The sequence below is a fragment of the Microcebus murinus genome, chromosome 2, assembly GCF_040939455.1.
Source record: "Microcebus murinus isolate Inina chromosome 2, M.murinus_Inina_mat1.0, whole genome shotgun sequence".
In the NCBI taxonomy this organism is placed as follows: domain Eukaryota; kingdom Metazoa; phylum Chordata; class Mammalia; order Primates; family Cheirogaleidae; genus Microcebus; species Microcebus murinus.
In genome coordinates this window covers 46,093,028-46,111,589 of record NC_134105.1, presented here as the reverse complement: position 1 = coordinate 46,111,589, position 18,562 = coordinate 46,093,028, and the positions used below count along the sequence as shown (strand labels likewise).

Below are 18,562 nucleotides of genomic sequence, written 5' to 3'. Positions count from 1 at the left end.
TATGGTATGACCCCAAATTACTATACAGATGGAGAAATAGGAAAATGTAACTCATATTTAAGAGAAAAGCCATTTAATCAACACTGAGCCTGAGATGACACAGGTGTTAGAAATAGAAGACAAGAATTTTAAAGCACCTTGATTGTGGACTTCTTGCCTCCAGAATTGTAAGAATACAAATGTCCATTGTTTAAGCCTATGGTCCTCAAACCCCAGGCCACGGATCAGTACTGGCCCATGGTCTGTTAGCACAGCAGGAGGTGAATGGTGGGTCAGTGGAGCTTCACCTGTATTTATAGTCATACCCTATCGCTGGCTGAGCCCCACCTCCCCCTACTACCCATGGAAAAATTGTTTTCCATGAAACTGGTCCCTGGTGACAAAAAAAAAAAAAAGATCAGGGACCTGCTGGTTTAAGCCACCCAGTCTGTGATATTTTGTTATGGCAGTCTTAGTAGACTAATGCACTGTTTAAAGGAAACCAACATGACAATTATTGCAGTGTTGGGTTTACAGCATATGTAGGTATCACATATAGGACAACTACAGCATAAAGGGCTGTGTATGTGTGTGGGGGGTGATAAATGGAACTATACAGCTGAACTCTTTTTATATTTTACACAAAGTGATATAATATGCATTCAAAGTAGACTAAAAAAGTTTGAGATGTTTATTGTAATTGCTAAAGCAACCATTAAAAAAATATAGAAAAAAAGATTAAAAAGCCAAAAGCCAATAGAGAACTTAAGATGGAATTCTGAAAACTGAAAAATATTCATCTTTACATTAAATATGAAGAGTCTAAACACTCTAAGTAAAAATCAGAGATTATAAGACTGACTAGAACAGCCAGACCCAACTACATGCTGTGCATACGAGATGCTCTTTACACGGAATGGGATAGGAACAGCACCACTAGTGGTTTGGCCAACAGCTCTGCGAGTAAAGGTTAAAAAAAAATGTATTGGTGATATATTCTGGAGGTAGAACCCATAGGTCTTGTTGATGGATTGGATGTGGGGAGGGAAGGGAAAGAAAGAGTCAAGAATCAATCCTAATTTTGTGGCTTTAATAAAATTATAAATGATGGTACTGTTTACCAAGATGAAGACAAATAATGGGGGTCACCTTTGGGAGTATGTCAGTTACTGCGGTCAGAAAACTGGGAGTGATTCTTGATCCCTTCCTCCCCTTTCCCCTGTGACATCTAATCTATCTTCACCGTTGATCACAAGGCTACACTCCCCAAACCTTGGCTTCTCCCTTTTGTACACACTTCACTGCCAGTCCACCAGGAATTCCTGTGGCTCTACCTTCAGAATATCCCCCAAATCTAACTACTTTTTACCAGCCCTGCTGCCGCTGTCCTCATCTCTCAGCTGGCTTACTGCAAAAGCTTCTTTCTGGTCTCTGTTTCCACCCCCCACTCCTACCCACGGCTGCTTCTCGACAGTGCAGGCAGCAGTCAGAATGATCCTTTAAAAACCTAAGTCACATCGTATCAGTCCTCTCCTTATTCTCCAAAGGTTTCCCATTTCATTTGGAGTAAAATCTAAAATTCTTATAATGGCTAATAACATAGCCCCTGTTACCTCTCTGAACTTATTCTCTACAACTCCCATTTCCGTTCACTCTGCCCCATCCACTGTGGTCCCCTTGCTATTTCTACAATACCCCAGGCAGGCAACCCTCTCACCATCTTTGAGGGTTGTTCCCTCGGCCTGGTATATCATCCCCCCAGGTTTTCGAATGGCCACATTCCTTCTTTTCCTGGTTCTTTGCTCAAATGTGTCATAAGTGAGGCCTAACCTGACCATCCTTCCAAAAACTGCAAGCTGCCCATCTGAACTCACTTACTGTATTATTTTTAATGATTTATGCCATCAAATGTAATTAATTAATTTATTTATTGTGTATTACCTGTCTTCTCCTACCACAAGAAGATGACAGATTCTTGGTGGGGGGAAGGAGACTGAAGAGTCTGTTTTATTCACTACTATTTTCTCACTCAGAATAGTACCTTGAACATAGTAAGCATTCAATAAATACAGTAAACTTCACTCTAAGACTTTATTCTAAAGACAACTAAAGAGCTCTCAAGGGTCTCTTCTGATCCATATTTGTGTTTTAGAAAGACTGCGATAGCTGCAGTGCAGGAGGGAGGATTAGAGGGCGAAAGATGACAGGCAAGAATCCAATTAGGAAGCTGTGCAGGAATCCAGGTGGGTATTCAAAAACCACAGCGAAAGCCAGCGCAGGAGGAGGGAGCAGGGAGGCATTTGTTTGTGCAGAGTTGGTCTTTGTATCCATGAAGTCATTCCAATTAGCTAATGTGAAACACCGGAGACACACCTAACCTATGTATAGATCCTGTCAGTGCTGATACACAAACATTTTTCTCTCATGGTCTTACAAAGCCTGCCAACTGTATTTGCTTCAAGATGCTTAAAAAAATGTCATAATAACTGACAAAAGTTGCTTCTCAAGGGAGTCTACAAGAAAAACTCAAAAATTCAGCTTTCTAAGAGTCAGATTCAGTTCTGGAAAGATCTGGGACCTCTGGTGGCCAACTTGGGCCTGCATGATGGGTCTCCCACTTACGACTGTAAGACCTTGATTAAGTTACCTCATCATTCTCAGCCTGTTTCTTCGACAAACTAACACAGGAACACGGACCGCACACACGTGCTGTGAAGATCAGATGAAATACTGAATCTTAATGGGCCTAAAAGTACATGGCACGTAATAGGTACTCAGTAAGTGTTAGCCCCTACTTTTCCAATACTGTGTAGGGATAGCACTGTTTCTTTTATTTTTATGTAAAATTATAATTATCGGTTCTGCATCCAACTTTCTTATTTGATGATGAACTGCTAGAGTGACCACATTGTTGCCTGGCCCAGTGTAATTGTTCAGGAAATCTCTGTAACATGATGCAATGAATGAATGGATGAAAGGATGAAATCACTATCTCCATAACCTGTACTGCACCGTGCATACTGCAAGCTATTCTTTATATACCCACTCACGGCAGAATGACTTCCAGAGGTGGCTTCCTAAGGCTAGCCCCAGGCGGAGCAGATTTGGCGATGAGGGAGGAGGCAGACAGGTACTCACAATGCACAAATCTTAAAATCCCAAGAGCACATAGCAACTTGCTGCATTGTGATCCTGTGACTCAAGTTTGTAAGTTCAAATTCTGGGTTCAAACAATTCCAAGGTAACTGGTAACTCCTCATTTAAGCCCAAGTGTCCCAGAAAGCCAAAGCCAAACACAGGGGCAGCTTAGGAACTTGTCTTAGCCTCCCTTACCAATGCCTCCCATGATAAAAAAAAGCTTCCAGGAAGACAGAGAAGAGCACTTGGAGGGAGGGATGGCCAAGGTCCAGTTGGAAACAAGCCTCAGCATCTGGATGGAGCGACTGCATGGGGTCAGTGTTCTACGGAAAAAGTCTGGGCAAAAAGCAATGTCTTTCGCACAACTATTCTGAAGAGAGTATTGGCAAGCATGAGCCAATCTTTGATGGGTGATTAGTGATGAAACAAAAATCAATCATCCATGGGAAGGTAGCATGTGCCTTTCTAAGAAGCAAATATCACAGCACAAGCTTGAAATGAGTGAAAAATGAGTCCTATTCTCAGTCAAATGAAACTGCAAGGGCTTCAGAGCCAGAAAGGGTTCTCTCCTATTTCTTTCTTCATCCTGAAGATAACCAGATGAAGACTGTTTTAAAGTACCAATCTGTTTGCATACTTGGAACGAAGGGTTTGCTTTGCAATGAAAGATCTATATTTAATTGCAAAAATGAGACAAAATACCTTTTTTTGCAAATCTGTGGTTTATATATTTGCTTTAATTCCTTTCCTTTCCTTTTGTTTTCTTTTCTTTTTTTTCCCTTTACTTCCCTTTTCCTCTCCTTTATCCTTTCTCTTCTCTTCTGCTTTAGGTGGTATACTTATGACTGTATTATGGTATGGACAAGATGCTACCAGAGCAGACGCTTTCAAACGTGGCTTAGTAGAGAAGATGTACATATGAAACAAAGAACAAAAAGGAGGCACTTTTCTCTTCTCATGTCCTGTATGATGACAATGTGTCTTAAAAACCGGAGATCAGAATTTACAAGAGAATAAACCAGAATTAGTAAATGGTAAGGAAAGGTGAGTGGCAGAGGGACCATATAAAATGGCCATTGATGGTGGGTGAGGAATCTCCCCAGGCTGTACTTGCTACCTTGAGTTTCAGTAAAATACAGATAATAACTGTGCCTATTCTCATAAGAATTTTGAGAGGATTAAATGAGATAATATGTAAAAAGTTCTTGGAATTGAGATGGGGAAATCAGTCTTCAAAATAACATTAGGCATTGTGATTATTATGAATATCATTCAAGGTTTAGTAAGATTATGTATATAAATTCATCTCAGAAAAAACATCCAATAAGCCACAATTATTATTATTATTGTTAATATTATCATCATTATGGTTATCCTTTTTATTTTATAGCTGGCTTCTTTCTCTTTGCTTGGCTTCTTTGGACTGATGGTTTATTGAATATGTGCTTTGCTCTTGATTCAGATTTTGCCCCACTATCCTAGCTTTTGGATTACCTAAAGATTTCACTCTCTGTAACCCAGGGGTCACCCACACCCCATGCCTATGTCCAATGTGTATGCAGAATTGCCCAAAGTAGAGCTCCAAATGCAGCCTGACTGGTTGATGGCACAAAACTAAGAGATAAAGGCTAGCAATCCCCATGACACCTGTCAAAAACCACAGTCGAATGTAATGAAGATTTTTTAGCAATGACAAAATAGAGCTCACATTTTTAATTTAAATTCAGGCTCACGAAATAGGCATAACCAATTCTTATCCATGAAGGTATGTCATAACATTTGGGTTAAGATGGCTTGCATCCATGGCCCTAGAGCAAACTTTGAACCAAATCCTGGGGAAAGCATTTCTAACTGATACAGATGTCTGATTCACACACTAATTCTCTGAAAGCCTATTGATGGATAGGTTCATGGACAATGCACCCTACACAAAGAACTGGTTTACTGGATCTTTATTTTAAACAGCTTCTGGATTATGTCATCTATGAGTTCTGGGTCTGCTAAGGGTGATTATACTATGCTGTGATGTTGAAAAGGGCTGTGTTTCATTAATGGGTTTTCATTCAATGTGCCACAAAAAAGGGAAAGAATATTTGACTTGAATGTTGTATAAATACACCAAAGTAGTTTAAATAGGAGAATGTAAAGTGGGCTCCAGTCCCACTGTACTGTAGGCATATGATGATGTCTTTCTTTTCAACTTTTCTAGCACTGGTTATTAAGCCCAATTAGATATTATTTATTTCATACTCACTAGGCTTCCTTATCAGAGTATGAGCTCCTTAAAACCAAGGAGTCATTAAGTCTAATTCACTTAATTTATTCCTGTAGCCTGGTGTAAGAGTGAGGGCATAGAGAACATGCTCTTTGAATCCAACACTTACCTATGCTTCTATCTACTCTTTGGCAGTTATGTATAAAAAAAGCAATACACTAAGAAATGGAAACTTGCAGTTATTTACATGCATATTTAGCTGTGGGTCAGATCACTCTTAATTAGGCTGAACATTTAGAAGAGTTGGTAAGGATTCAGCCACAAACATATTGTCAATATAATATTAAATGTAAGGTTGGATAATTGAGTCTAGGTCTCAGTTTCCCTTGCATTCCACATCCAGTCTCTTAGAAGCAATACTCTACTTTGTGAGAAAATGACAGTGTTACTCCCTGGCCCAAACTCTTCAGTGGCTCCCCCACAGCCCAGTCTCTTGACCTCAATTCTTAGTCAACATTGCCACTATGCTCAATTAAGCCCTTGTGGCTTTTTGTCTGTGGACTAAACTGGTCTCCCTGACTCTGGCCATGTGTTCTCAGGCTTCACCTTCATGGCTGCTAGCCAGAGAGAGCTCTTTACAACTGAGACTTGAACATGTCTATGTACTCTTCTGAACTTTCACTGGTTCCCCTTGGTTTACTGGATGAAGTTCAATTTCTTAGCATGTTTTACAGGGACTTCTTAAGATCTGGTCCCTGTTCTGTTCTCTGACTCGTAAGGCATTCTTTTAAGAATAATTTATGCCACAGATGAAATTCTGGAATATTTGCAATTTCCCTCAAATAAGCCTTGTTATTTTTCACTTCGATGTCTTTCTTCCCATGCATGTCTCCTGCCTAGAAGACTATCCCTACCCTTCTTTGCCTGCTTTGTCCCTATTTGTCTTTTATGGCTCAGCACAAATGTCTTCCCCTCTGCAAAGAGTTTCCTAATGTAGCTTTGTGCCAATTCTGTATCTTGTACCTCTGTTACTGTACTCATCTCACTTTTATGGATATTCTGTCTCCCCCATTAGACAATCCCAATAATTCAAGAACTTTATTAAGTTGTTAATGCTGTTAATAATTGTTGTTAAAGTCATTACATACCTTGTGTGAATAGGCACTGAGCTGGATATAAAGAGGAGTGTGATATGGCCCTTACCTTTAAGGAGCTCACAGTGTTCTGGAAAGGACAAGTTAGCAATCAACAAGAATAAGGGAGTGTGATAAGAGCTGGAGTTGTAAAGGGACAAGTAAAATTGTCCAGGTGGTAAAGAATTCCCCACACAGGGAAACAAGCACATATAGAGGAGTGGAATGATAGGCGCCACAGAGAAGCTGTGAATGGGGCAACTAGCATGTCAGGTGATGTGTGGGACTCTAGGGAACAGACCATGAAAGGTATGGTGTGCTTAGAAAATTATCTGAACAATGTACCAAGGGCTATTGGGGAACCACTGAAGGGTCTGGGCTGGGGAGTAACATTGTTATTTTTACAAAGTAGAGTCTCACTCTCACTGCCATGAGGAAAATGGATTGATGTGGGAAAGATCAGGTGAGATGAAAGGACAATCAGCACTGCCTGGAGGGACATTTATTCGTGTAGCAAACACACGCTACACATGCACTGTGATGCACATGCTACACATGCACTGTGCTGTGTGTCGAGAGAGTTAATTCTGACCCAGGAGCCTGCAAATCTTCCAGATACTGGGTATATGGGTAATATGACAGAATGGGCTACTCAATGGCATAAAAAAATTCATGACTTTACTAACAAAGTGTCAACTTACCAATTTTCCAGTAACGCTCTGACCACCTTCATTCAGCCAGAACCCAGGCACCATGGCTGAGAAATAAGGCCCCCAGACACCTGGCACAAAAATCGGGTCTTTGCTGATCTGGAAAGAAAGAGACAAAGTCTGTGAAAACATTGACTCTCAGGGCTAGAGGGGGCCTTATCTCCTCCCACCTGACGTTTCCCTGACTGTGGAATTCAGCTTCTTATAGAATACCGTTTATAGTGGCGAAATCGCTCTCTCCCAAGAAAGGCCACAATTCCTTTTATGGAAACCTTTATGATAGATTTAATGTCAAGGTAGCAAACATGATCATTTTGGAAGGAAACTGATAAACATTTCTTTGCTGGCTTTCTCTCCAGGGCAGAGATTGCAAAAATGGTCCCTATTTTCTACCCTTCCTGTATCCACGTCCTTTGCAATGAGACTTTGCAGGTCCCACATTGAGAGGTGGGTCTACCTCCATAATCCTTGAATCTAGGCCAGTCTTGTGACTTGTTTTTCCAAGAGAATGAGGCAGAAGTGACACTGGGCAGTTTTCCAAGCCTAGGCCTCAAGAGGACTGTGTGCTTCTATTCCTTCTCTTGTTCTTTCACCTTGGCCATGAGAACATGCTCAGGCTAGGCTATTGCAAGAAAGGACATATGTAGCAGAGCTGGGTCAGCTAGGTTGTTCCACATATCCCAGATCAGGCGTCCTCAAAGTATGGCCTGCGGGCCACATGCGGGTGTTTTTGCCCATTTGTTTTTTTACTTCAAAATAAGATACGTGCAGTGTGCATAGGAATTTGTTCATAGTTTTTTTAAAACTATAGTCCGGTCCTCCAATGGTCTGAGGGACAGTGAACTGGCCCCCTGTTTAAAAAGTTTGAGGACCCCTGTCCTAGATACATGAGAACACCCAGGAAAGACCAGGAAATCTTCCTAGGTGACCAACAGTTGACTAGCCAAGATCATCAGAATGATCTAGCCAAACAATAGGCTTGTGAGCAAAAATAAATGTCTACTGTTTTATATCATTAACATTTTACGGTTATCTGTTACCTAGCATTTTTATGGCAACAATAAAAGACATATTTCTTTCCTGGCTAGTTTCCAAACATTTACTAGCTACCTAATAGCAAGCCCTTCCCTTCTATTGGGTGCTGGGGACACAGAGATGAATCAGAGTTCTTACCTTCCAGAAGCTCCCATCTACTGGGGAGATATACAGATAAATAGACAAACAGAATACAGTGCAGTCCATGGGATGGTAAGACAACATATAGAGATGTGCACAGGAAGGAGGAGTGTGCTAAAGACATATAAAAATTGAGGCCACCGATTAGATATATACCCCTAGGCCAACTGCCCATAACCAAGTAGCCAAAACTTAAGTCATCCTGATTTCCCTGAATTGCTAGCTCTAATCATAAACAGAGTACAAAACATAACAACTTTTATGTCCTTGTCAACATGATTTAATGAAATTAAAACGTAAGCTTTACATCCGTGTCAGCATGATTCAGTGAAATTTAACCAATCAGCTATAGATAAATCAGTTTAAATAGCTTTGTTTGTCCTTAAAAAAATGCTAATATATAACAGCCAATCACAAAATAGGTCAAAAAGTACTTTCTCCTTTATGCTTTATAAACTGTGCTGTAACTGCTATAAGGTGAGCTTCTTACCATTTGGTTTGAAATCTCACTGATTGCAATCTATACTTTCTGTATGATAATAAAGTTTCAATTTTTCCCTAACTTGTTCTGATTTTACTTTTGACAACTGGAGTGGTACAGAGATGGCTTCTTAAAAAAAGGGACATAAGCTTAGTTTAAAAGACTAGTAAGATTTAGCTAGATGAAGTGGAACAGACATTCTAGTTGGAGGGAAAAACTTGAACAAAGGCACATGGGTGAGAGAGAGGTGTTCTCAGTAATGGAGATACTGCAGTGGTTTTTTGGTGCTGTGGTAGCATACTGTGGCAGTTCCTTTAAGTGTAAGGAAAGTATATAAAGAGATGACCCAGAACAGGTAGGGATAGACCATGTGTTCACTCATCTGCAATGGTACGTGCTTCTCACCCATCCAGCAGAAACAGATGCTGAAGTCAGATTTATGGTGTGGAAAGGTTTAGCTAGAGGGTAAGATAGAAAAGGGAGCTAGGTACACAGGGTCTACTCGACCAGGTCTTGAGGCTGGGCAGAGAATATATTCATTTATTCAACAAATCATTACTTAGCCCTTACTATTATGCTTGGTATTGTTCTAGGCCCCAGGGATAGAGACATGAACTGAATGCCCATCATTTCTGCTCTCATGAACTTTCTATTCCAGCATTTCAGCATGGGGACAGATCTTTAATTATCTTAACCTCAACTATTCTGGTTCCCTTTTCACTAAACTAGTAATTCCTCAAATTCCTCAAATCAGTAGGATTTCCAACCCCCAAATGGGAAGGGGGGTGAGGGAAGGTTAAAAAAAAAAGATATAACTTTGTCAACTTTAAATTTTGTCAAATAAGGGCAATTTATTCAAAAGGGATATTTAACATTGAAAATAGAATAATCGTAGGGAAAAAATACTTCTACAAGAAAAGATAGTTTGGTTTACAGTGACATATTTATTCATTTTCTTACTGGCTCAACAGATATTTCCTGAGTTGCCGTCATGATCCAGGTCTATGCCAGGCATGGAGATAAATGGTAAACAAAAAGCACATTCCCTGCCCTCAGAGAGCATCCTATATAGAGAGGGACACAGATAAGGGTGACCAATTATGCAGGTTTGACCAGGACTCTCCCAGTTTTAGCACTGAACGTCTTCTGTTATCGAAAACCCCTCAGTCCCAGGCAAACTGGGGCAATTGGTTACCCTAAGACAAACTTAAATCATTACACAAATGTATAATGACAAACTGAGAAATGAAGGAAGGAAAGCCAATTGGCACTATGAGAACATACAAGTGAGGTACCTTATTTAGTCTAGGGGTCGGGGAAGGCGTCCCTAAGGAAGCAAGATGTGAATTAAGATGTAAAATTGCATAGAAATTATTCAGGTAGGTGAGCGTGTGTGTGTGTGTAGTATGTGTGTGTGTGTGTGTGTACATGTGTATATGAGAGAGAGAGACAGACAGACAGACAGCCTATGGAGAAGTTCCAGCCACAAGGAACACATACTAACTAGTACTTATTTTTGTCATTATACCTTTCTTTGCCCAGTGAAAATTTTATCAAGTGCCAGTCCTAGAAACTTTTACCCTAAATTGCATCCCAGAGCTTCTCTGGGCTGAATAAGATAGTCCATATTCATGACCACTTAGGACCCAGGGTTTGGACAGGTAAATGGGCACCCACCAAAGCCAAACCATTTCTTGTTATGCCTTGTACACTTTCCCTTCCAGAACTCTTAGCCCCATAGCTAAGTCTTGGGGAGGTTGTATGGAAAACCTCCATTAAACCTCCCTGAGACTAGTAAATGTTTGACCAAAGTATGATTTAAACCAAGGCAGATGTTAACCTCAAACTCCACAATAATGTTTGTTTTTTTCACTTGTACACATAAATTGCTTCAGAAGCATATGTATCATTCCTCTTCCTTTCACCCTCAGTCCCACAATTTGAGGGTGTTACTGTGTCAGCTGCAGCAGGACTTCACTAGAAGATCATGGCTCTGCTTCTCAGAAATGTCAGGTGACAGCTTTGCTTAGTTCTGTCCAGGGAGAAAGTTTTGAGTTAACTCCTGTTTGTGCTCACTCATCTGGAATGGCACATGCTTCTCCTCAGACATCCTGTGTAAATCAGGGAGCAAAGAGCACTTACAATCACTCCCAAGCCCTGTGCTCTTGGAGGACACAGGTACTAGTTTGAGAGACAGAGAAGACAATGCACATTTGTGTAAGTATGTGTTCTTTAATCCTTTTCAATAAACCTAAATATTTGAAAATATTTTTTGTGAAAGTTCTTTCCATTCTGATGTCTATCTTGGCTTGGAGACTGCCCTGGGACCCAAAAGGAGGGAACTCTGTACCACACTGATGACAGGTGTCCATATAGGACACTGACTTCCCAGTAATAATGGTGCAGTTGGCAGCAAGAAGAACAGCTAAGACTGGGTACATAAAAGCCTCATTCTAAGCACATTAGAGGTATTAAATCACTTAATCCTCACAACAACCGTAAGGGAAGATTCTGTCATTATTCCCCTTGTACAGATGTGTAAATGGAGGCAGAGAGAGTTAAATAACATGTTCAACATTACAAAAACACAAAGCAATGGCTCCACGCTCCACAGGTACTATATTTGTCCTGTCAAATTATAGTCTCGTTTTTAGCCTATCATTGCTTCTCCGAGTTCTTCATCTGTCTTTGAAGGGCCATGAGAGCCAACATAGACTTACTCAAATTGAACAAAACCTCCTGGCCTTGATGACAATTAGGTTAATGACTCTTCATTTCCAAAAGGCTTTTGTTAAGTTTTCCCTGATGTATCTGTGCATAGTGGAGGACAGAACTTGGGCTGAGACAAAGATCCATCTCGATTCTGTTCCTGACTCTGCTGCACTCCGGCCAGGTGACCTTACACAGGGTGGCCTTTCTGAGCTTCAGCTTCCTCAGCTCCAAAATGGGAGGAGTGATATGAATGTTGCAGGACTTTTGTGCAGATCAAATAAATTGTCACAAAATACAGTGAATTATATGTTCAATACCAAATGAACATTAGCTCTCCTTGAAAGGAGGGACATATGATGGTGACTGAACAACCACAGCCCAAAGTAATTGTGACCATGCAAGGAGGTCTCTAGATTCCCCCGGTCTAATTTTAGTCAATATGGTTAATAATGAAGTAGAACATGATGTAGATGCTAAGCTTATATTTTCAGATGTTAACACATGGAACGATTGCTTATCATGAGACATGGCTAAATCAGGATTCAAAATTACTCCAAAGAACTAGAACACTAAGCAAAATTCAACAAGAAAACAGTTCAGATTTATTTAATCATATATAGTTAAAAATTTGCACTTAAAGGCTGCTAGGCTCAGAGTCATGAAGCTGTGCCCATATTCTGATTTCATGCGGGCTCAATTTAAAGTTCTGCATTTTACTTTAAATAAAAGATCATATGGTTTGAAGGGTGGGTATAGTTTTGTATTAATGGATCCTTCTGCCTGTGAAAAACTCAATTTTTAAAAAGCTATAGGTGGGAAAAATATCTCAGTAAAATGACCCTCGATGTCAAATAATATTAATATTAACAATAATTATTAACAATGTAGAAATAATAATACAGTAATTGCTAACAGTTATTTACAATAGCAATTGTGCATTTATCATGTGCCATAGACTCTTCTAGGTTCGTTACACACATTAGCACATTTAACACTCATGACAACTCAATGAGAGAGGCCCTCTTGTCATACTTACTTCACAGATGAGGAAATCTAGGCTATGGGAGGTCAAGTAGGGAGTAAAGAGAAGAGGAGGAATTTTGGGATCCAAGTTAAGAACTACCAACTGATTTCCCTCTCTACACCTTGTTCCTTTCATCTATAAAATCAGTGGATTGGACTAGAGATGTTTAATATATATGTCTTTTGTCTTTGAGATTTTCTAAGATTCCATGAAGTTGAGCCATTCCACCTCAGTTGGTCAATCACAACACTCCAGTGAGTTATTTCAACACTGACTCTGCCCTCATGTGGCCTGGGGCTTGTAGGATGGTCCTGGGCTGTCTCTTGGGGCTTCTTGAAGTCCTGGTTTGCTCTATTATCCCACTTACCTGTGGTCAAGATTACCACAGATTTTTTTGACTTTCAACTTCATGGGTTGCATTTAATGGCTACTATCTACAACATCTTATATTAGCTATGTAAATATTCAGCAAATATTTATTGGATACATGCTAAGTTCAAACTACTGTCTTAAATATGAAAAGGTATAGAAAGGTAGGCATCAGAGCCATGGAAAGGATGGAGTCCCTTCTTCCTAACATGTATGATCCAGGGGGTGCTGGAATTCAGGATGGGCTAGGGGCTAATTCACATATCAAGGGACAAGTGAGTGTTCATTTGCATTCAGACTTACGGTTATCCTCACAGTGCACAGAATACAACATCCTCAGCCTATATACCAGTGGAAGACACAGGCACAAAGAGGGGAAGCAAACTGTCCAGGATCACAAGGATTAGAAACGATAGAGCCTCTTCCCACTTACTCCTGCCTTTCTTCATGTCTGTGTCCAAGCTGGCTTTGTGAGCTGATGCCATTGGCAGAGTTTCACCCAGGGCTATGGGCCTGTCAGCTGAGTTTCCTTGCAGTGACAAAGCCCAGATGCCTGATCACACCTCTTTTGGGAGAGATGACTGGGCTCAGAGCAGGGAGCGGCTACAGCTCCCTTTGTTCTGCCTCCCCCACCCGTCACCCCCAGGCTGGCCTAAGCCTCTGGCAGGGGCAGGAGGCAGGCTCCAGGCGCCAGCAGTCCTGGGAGGGAACAGGAGGTTTTGTTTTGAGTGCCTCCGGCCAGGTTGGGAAGTTTAGAGGGCAGCCGCAGGCATGTGTGGGACCCGGTATTTCCGTGGTGGCTCATCTCTCCCTCCAAATGGACTGTGCTATCGTCTTACTGGAGAAAAACCATTTATACACATTCCAGCCAACTCTCAGATCACCACACAGTACAAAAAAGAACACAGGAAATTCTGTTTACGAATGGGGGCTCTAAGCGTTCACCTCGACTTCTGCACTTCGCACGCTGAATGGTAAAGCGCTGTTAACACGCCCGCCTCTCCCAGGAAATGGCGAGGGACCACATCTTATCTTAAAGGTGGTGGACATAGTTTAGAAACATGAACATAGACTTTGGAGTCAGACAAACTTGAAAAATTTTGGTTAGGTCATTTACTGACCACGTGGCTTAGAGTCTCTCTGAGACTTGGTTTCCTCATCTGTAAATGGGGCTAATCTCATTGACCACAGAGCTGTGTGCAAGTCCTATGTGGTACAATGTGTATAAAGATTCTAGGACAAGTAGTGTATACTCCCAAGACATGTGAAATATCAGATAGCTTAATTCTACCCCTTTTGGGACAGTGGAAAGGTCTGGAGTCCAAAGACCTGGGCTCAGGTCCAGCCTCTATTCATTATTAGCTCTGTCTCTTTGAAAGGCTCTTTTTCTTCCTCCTCCTGCATTCTCTTCCATGTTCATCTCACTCCCTACATCTCTTAGGGTCAGCTCATCCAGTCCTATGTCTGTACCGGCTACTGAGTGCCAAATTTTTATCCCAGACTCAGTCCTTGCTCCTGAGTTCCATACGGGACCGGGATAGCTAGTCAGCATGTCCAAATTAGAACTTGCCATCCTTCCTGCCAGTAATCATTCTGGGGTCCCTGCCTTAGGAAACCATTCTTAACTTCCTCACTTGTTCATCTCTTTTATCTGCCTCAAAGTAGTTCACTGTGTGAACTATTTTTCAAACACAAGCCTTCCTGTTTCTCCTCATTGTCACTACATTATTCTTCCTTGTTTCTTGCTTGGATTTCTGCAACAGTTATTCAACTGAATTAAACTGGTTTCCCTGACTCAAATATTGTCCTTCCCTGGTTTCCCTGACTCAAATATTGTATCTTCTGAAACCCCATTCAGAGAATCTTCTATACCTATAGCACAATGATCTAACATGCAAACCTAATTGTATCATTTTCCTTATTTAAATCCTATAGAAGCTTCCCATGGCATGAGACCTTTTCTGATCCGGCTTCTACCTGTTTGTTGGGCCTAATCCCATGTTATCATTTCTCAAACGTCAGCCCCCACCATTTTTTACTGCACCAAACCCATCACAGGGTAGGCTGCAAACTTACTGAATAACTGGACCTTCCCCAAGTGTACCATTTTCTTTCTCATCTCTGAGTCTTCAAAAATTCTCCTTCATAAATTCTTCTCTCTGACTAGAAGGCACGCCTCTCACCTGCCAATGGCTAACTTTGACATGTTCTTTTAAGATGCAGCTCAATGCTATCTCCTCTGAGAAGCCTTCTATAAACCTTGACTTCTACACCAGTGCAGGGTTAGGTACTCCTGCCTACATCCTCCCATAACTCTGTACTCGGTGTCATAGGCTGTCATAACACATGCTGTGTGCGTAAGTGTACGTCTGTATAAATACACATGTAATGCGTATTAATAGGTCATATGTATGTAATATACTCTGCAAACTAAATCACTGCACAAATGCAGGACATGGCTATCATTATCCTTAACATGACAATGACACTGATGTTAAGAGTAATAATAGGATATAAAACACATCCAATAACCTGTAAGAGACACATGGTTATTAAAGCTCAGACTTGTCAAATTTTCCTCTCCTCTATTTGAAGGTTTCTGGAAGGTTAAGAGTCCCCCAGTAGAGCCTGCCCTTCCTAGAAACCCCCCATAAAACCCTTCACAGATATCTTCTGGGGCTTAGCAGTTTTCGGGGGTGGGGCACAGCAGATTGAGCAGGTCTGTTACTCAACCAAATAGCCCACAAATTTGCATGAGGGGAGGCAGCCAAATGTTGCCTGTAATGTCCTGAATTATTTGCAAATTATTTTGGACTCCTTAAACCTTGAATTCCTCATTCTTTATCATTCTGAAATCCATATGTGATCACAACAGAAATTTAATCCATATGTTTCTCATTCATCTATACTCAGCATACCCAAAGTTGCTTTGCAAGAGAGACTGAATAGCCAAGAAAACTTTGAGGCCTTCCAAAAGTTTCCCCCAATTTTCTCTCTCCTGGAGATAAGAAGCCATACTTGGCCTCCTGTATACAAATGCCTGACTGACCCCAGTGAGCTCAGTTGGCTTTCAGCTTTGAAAGTTCTGAGAGCTCTGTGGCTCCAAAGATATAAAATCATATCATGCATCTGTTTTACAACCCCAGCAATCCTGGTGGGTGAACAATATTTGTCTCTTCTATGGACAGTGCTAGGGAGGCAGGTGGGTGTGGCAGGGGAGGGAGCTAATGGGGAGGGGGAGTCGGAGCTCTGTCTGCACAGCACTCACCGCAGGCGTCTTGGCCCTGTTGCTCTGAGGCCAGATTGCTGCGAGTTGCATCCTCAGAGTCAGAGCCATGCCTTCTATTTCTATCAGTCAAGCAGGGGTGGGGAACCTGCAGCCTTGGGGCCACATGTGGCCCTGCAGATCTCCGAGTATGGCCCCTCAACAGAATCCAAACTTCACAGAACAAATCCCTTTATTAAAAGGATTTGCTTTGTAAAATTTGGATTCAATCAAAGATCCAGAAGGCCACATGTGACCAGCCACTGCCAGTCCCCACCCTTGCCTGGGGAGGAACATGCGTAGTACTAATCAAGTAGTCCTCTAATATGGCCCCACCAATGCTCTTTTATGATTCTAAATGGGCTCATAGGAAAAATAGCTCCCTCCTACAGATTTAGGGTTCAGTTAAAAGGATGCCTGGGGACAGTCTCCAGCTCCAGCGTGTCAGCAGGTACAGACAGGGTGACACAGCCTTTCCCCTTGCCACAGCATGTGGCTCCCTAGGACAGTGTCTCTGCCACATCTTCTGAATTTTGACTGCTGAACTGTGCATATTTTCACCTCCTGCCCTGCTCCTGATCAGTTCCTGTTTCCCCTGTGACAGCCTTCTTCTTTGACACCAATGTCTGGCCTCACAGACGTAGATTTTCTAGTATAATGCTCAACGTCCTATCTTAATTTGCTGTGTGACATTGGTATTTTGGGTCCTGATCTGAAAAGTGACACAAATAAGACCTCTCTTATAGATGTGTAAAGATTAAATGTGGCACAGTCTATTACTGGCCTTGGTACGGTGCCTGGTACATTCAGTGACCCAGGGAAATGTAGCCTTTATTAATATCATCACCTCCATACCAAGCCAAAGTGTATTTCTTATTTATGGATTGGAGTTCATCTGGGGCTTTAATTTTTTTAAAAAGTAAGACCTGATACCATCTTGACTAGAGAATTCCAAAGTAGGGTGCAGAGGTTGCCCTGGCTCTAGAAAAGAGACAGAGAGGGAAGAATCAACACGATCACTCTGATGGGCTAATTTCTATTTGTAAGACCTGTCACTGGGAGTACAGTTGAGGCTTCATCCTGCTAACAGCATATTGTATAAAGGCCTAGAGAGCCTTGGCACATTTATATTAGAGCGTCTTTTAATAAAAGTCAGAATTTCTGTGGATATGTATCAGTCATTGCCTTTTGCAAGTTTTCACCAAAAGAACCCACTCTTTCTTCTCAGATTTAACTCAGAGGAATTCTGGGCATATCTGTGCAAGTCTAGACCTGAAGAGTCTTGATCTTTAAAACTCTTTCTCCATTTTTGGCCTACTAGAAGATGAGAAGGCTAACCTGGACAGGCAGAGAGAACTAAGAACTCCCCATAGACACTTGCGTAGCTCCCCTACTTGACTGTGAAAGTATTACGAACTGAGAAGTGCTCATCAAATATCAGCCAGGGTGATGAGGGTGAAGGAGTTGACCCCTCCATCTTCTCTGTGACAAAGGGGACTGATGAGAGCATTAAAAAACCATGATGGCTGGATGGAGGGGGGCAGAAGAGAGGTGTAGAGAGAATGTATGAAACCCAACATTCCTTGGTTCCCTGAGATGTCGCCAGGGACAGCACACAGTGGTGCATGAGCCAGCATGTCCACAGCAGACAGAACTGATCACCACCCTCCTTCCTGCCATGTGGATTAGGTCTGAATCCTTCACAGACCCAGGTGCCAGGGAGCTGCAGCAATTAGTAGAGTGAGCTGTGCGGTCAAAGGCGGGCCACTGTCACACACATTCCTCCTAAGTCTTTCTCTAAGACACTAGGCAAGCCTGAGTCTCACCCAGTTTTGACAGAAGAGGAAACTGAGCTTCAGAGATCAACTCTATTTCCTTCCCAGGCTCACAAATAGGGCAGAATCAAGACTTACACCCAAATCAAACTCAAGAGCCCATACCCTTCCTGAGACGCCTTTTTTGGAGGGAAAAAAAGGTTGTAAAAAGGAGAGGCAAGGCCACAGCAGGCAGATGGCACCTTCTTCATTCAACATTTGGTCTAGAGCCAACCCAGGCCCTTTTGTGCCCTGAATAGAATATGTCCACTGGGAATTTCAAGAGAGGTAATGGGGTTTTCCTATGTCAGAGAAAGAGAAAATTAAAAAATAAAAATCACACATTCTGGTGGTATCTTTTCCCTCTTCTCCACATTCAACAGCAGCTCTCTGAGAATGTTAAGTAAGCCTCATGTTAAACAAAAAAAAAGAAAATACTTAAAAATTGTTTCTCTATTTAATTGAGCTCTTAAAAAAAAAAAAGAAATGGTTTGCAACACAGAGGCAAAGGGGCACTAAAAAAGAAGAAATGGTGCTCAGAGGGAA

General features: G+C 41.6%; 1 protein-coding gene across 8 annotated transcripts in view; it reads right to left on the bottom strand.

The window, feature by feature from the left end:
* FGGY (FGGY carbohydrate kinase domain containing) overlaps nucleotides 1-18,562 on the bottom strand; it is a 384,511-nt gene that overhangs the window by 123,663 nt on the left and 242,286 nt on the right. For all 8 annotated transcript variants that reach the window (XM_012785132.3, XM_075998776.1, XM_075998778.1 and 5 more), the window contains one exon: nucleotides 7,167-7,274. In XM_012785132.3, coding sequence (XP_012640586.2) covers nucleotides 7,167-7,274 — 108 coding nt within the window. The remainder of the gene's footprint in view (nucleotides 1-7,166; nucleotides 7,275-18,562) is intronic.